Source organism: Elephantulus edwardii, unplaced genomic scaffold, assembly GCF_000299155.1.
Source record: "Elephantulus edwardii isolate Elephantulus edwardi_28Jun2011 unplaced genomic scaffold, EleEdw1.0 scaffold00092, whole genome shotgun sequence".
Taxonomy (NCBI): Eukaryota; Metazoa; Chordata; class Mammalia; order Macroscelidea; family Macroscelididae; genus Elephantulus; species Elephantulus edwardii.
The window spans coordinates 11,608,316-11,610,604 of record NW_006399842.1 but is presented as its reverse complement, the minus strand read 5'-3'; the positions used below and the strand labels follow the sequence as shown (position 1 = coordinate 11,610,604).

The 2,289-nt window shown below is 38.4% G+C and overlaps 1 protein-coding gene across 1 annotated transcript in view; it reads right to left on the bottom strand.

Moving 5' to 3' along the window:
• Positions 1-274: 274 nt before the first annotated feature.
• The window catches only part of TNFSF15 (tumor necrosis factor (ligand) superfamily, member 15), a 22,418-nt gene continuing 20,403 nt past the window's right edge, over positions 275-2,289 (bottom strand). The window contains exon 4 of the mRNA XM_006890710.1: positions 275-729. Within this exon, the coding sequence (XP_006890772.1) occupies positions 275-729 (455 nt within the window). The remainder of the gene's footprint in view (positions 730-2,289) is intronic.

Here is a 2,289-nt window from a genome sequence, read left to right as displayed (position 1 = left end):
CCTCTTAAAATCTGGACCTGAGTAATCATACATCCATTCATTGATCAAGGTTTTAATATTTAGGAACTCACAACTCTTCTAAGCCATTAAACTAATATATCTGCTCTCTTCTGTCCATTTCCAATTGGCATTCTTATTAGTAAAGCACATAAAGTGTTAACTTTGGGATCCTAAATTTTACAGCTAAGTAACTGCCTTGGTGGAATTTGACTTCAAGAAAATCCCCTCATGGGAATGAAGATAAGGACAGAGGCACAGGGAGCTCCACACTGTCCTACAGTAAGAAGGCACCGAAGAAAGTTTTATCTTCTTTTGTGTAATCCACCAAGGAGATGTCACTGACGTTCACCATCAGTTTATCCCCTTCTTTCAAGGAGAACATGGCCCCCAGGTAGAGAGGTTGAAACCAACTGCTGCCTATTTCACATACAGACTTGGTTCCCGTTAGGAGCTGGGTGGGCTCAGGGTAGCTGTCTGTTACCTTGGTGACACTCACAATGATGGCATCTGGCTTGCTTTCTTGTCTCCGGAGGCCAATCACTCCACACTCAGATGTTGTCCCTCGGAATGTGATCTGTGAGTAAACAAAGTAGTCTCCTGCCTCTGGGATAACCAGGAATTTGTTGGTGTAGTTCATCCGGTTCTTGGTGAAGGCCAAGCCAAGTTCGTGCTCCCAGTGCAGAGCCGGGAATGGGGTTTTCAAGCTCTGTGTGGGCGTTTGTCTCACAACTGGAAAGATAAGAGAGAGGTTTATTTTGCTCATGTTGGAATTTACTAAAAAGTGGTTCTTCTCATTTTCAGAGAAGAGTTAAATAGCCTAAGAAAACCAAGAGCCAGGTACCCTGGGGAAGAGTGGGTGGAAGATATGTGTTTGGACATATAATTTGCTTCAAAGAGAACAGCATATTGAGTTGTGTGATCTTGGGAAGATTTCTTTGTCTCTCTGAACCTGTTTCATTAAAAAAAGAAATAGGAAAAGAGACCTATACTTATGGGAATATGATGCACATCAACATCCACTATTATGATTAGCCTTTAAACTACACTTAGTTGGTTTTTTAAGACCATAATTTTTATTGCTTTGCATAATATAATTCACCTACATTGTGTTTCATTCATGTGCACTGTGTTTTATTTAGCTACATTTACTCTAGTAATGTTTTTGCTTTAAATGTGCTATGCTATAAAGAAAGGGCATTTTACACAGAGAGAGAGAGAAAAGAGGAGTATGAAGAGTTCCTTATCTTTCTTTCCAGTGCTGTTTTCCAAAGTGTATGAAATGCAGGTGGTGTTTATTAGAGAATCCACATGTAGGACATTCACTGGAACTAGTGATTAGACGATTTTGGAATGCTTATCATAAAGCAAAAAAAAATTTATAATTTTATATATATATATATTGCCAAAAATGTAAGCCCATAATTGCCTATGGAGTGGAAAGGTTCTGGGCTTGGGGCCACGTAGGCCCAGTTCCAATTCTGGCTTTGCAACACCCTAGATTATTACTCAACTATGTTGTTTCCTTCTGTTCTCTGAGCCTCAATTTTCTCTCTGTAAACTGGAGATAAAGGTCCAACATGACATTTTTGTCACAATGACTGGTTGTAATGATGATCATTAAATATTCCCCCCCCCCAAAGTGAGCCATCATTTTTAATATCAAAGTAATAAATATGAACCTTTTTCCAGGTTATATATTTTATATGTTGTTATATTTGCATTGTTTACAAGTGTATATTATATAGAACCTGTGGATGAAGGTTTTATGCAGCATGTCTGTAGCAGTGCAAGAAAATGAAGAGGATAAAATCATTGACTCAACTAATTGATTTCTAAAACACTCTACAATAAAATGAATACTTTTTCAGAAGTCAACACATATATTCATTTCCTATCACTGCTTCTGAAATCCAGACAAGTGTACTGACAGAAATTGAAGTGCCAGATTTTTCCATGGCTTTGTTTCCATTTCTGGCTGGACCCTATGACTTTCTTTGCAACTATAACACATATTCAGAATGTGCACAGGCTCCCTTGGCCCCAGGAGTAATGGCTCCTGAAGGACTGTGATGTTTCCTTGCAAAAAGTCTGTAAAAGACGCTGTTATTACTCACCCTTGAATGTCTCTACTTTTTCTTTGTGCATGATAGAGTGTGTTAAAAAAAAATTTCCTTCATGTGTTTGTTAGCCATCGGAATGTCGTCTTCGGTGAAGTGCCTGTTCATATCCTGTGCCCATTTTTCTATTGGATTATTTACCTTTATCTTGTTGTGGTGCTCAAGTATTTCA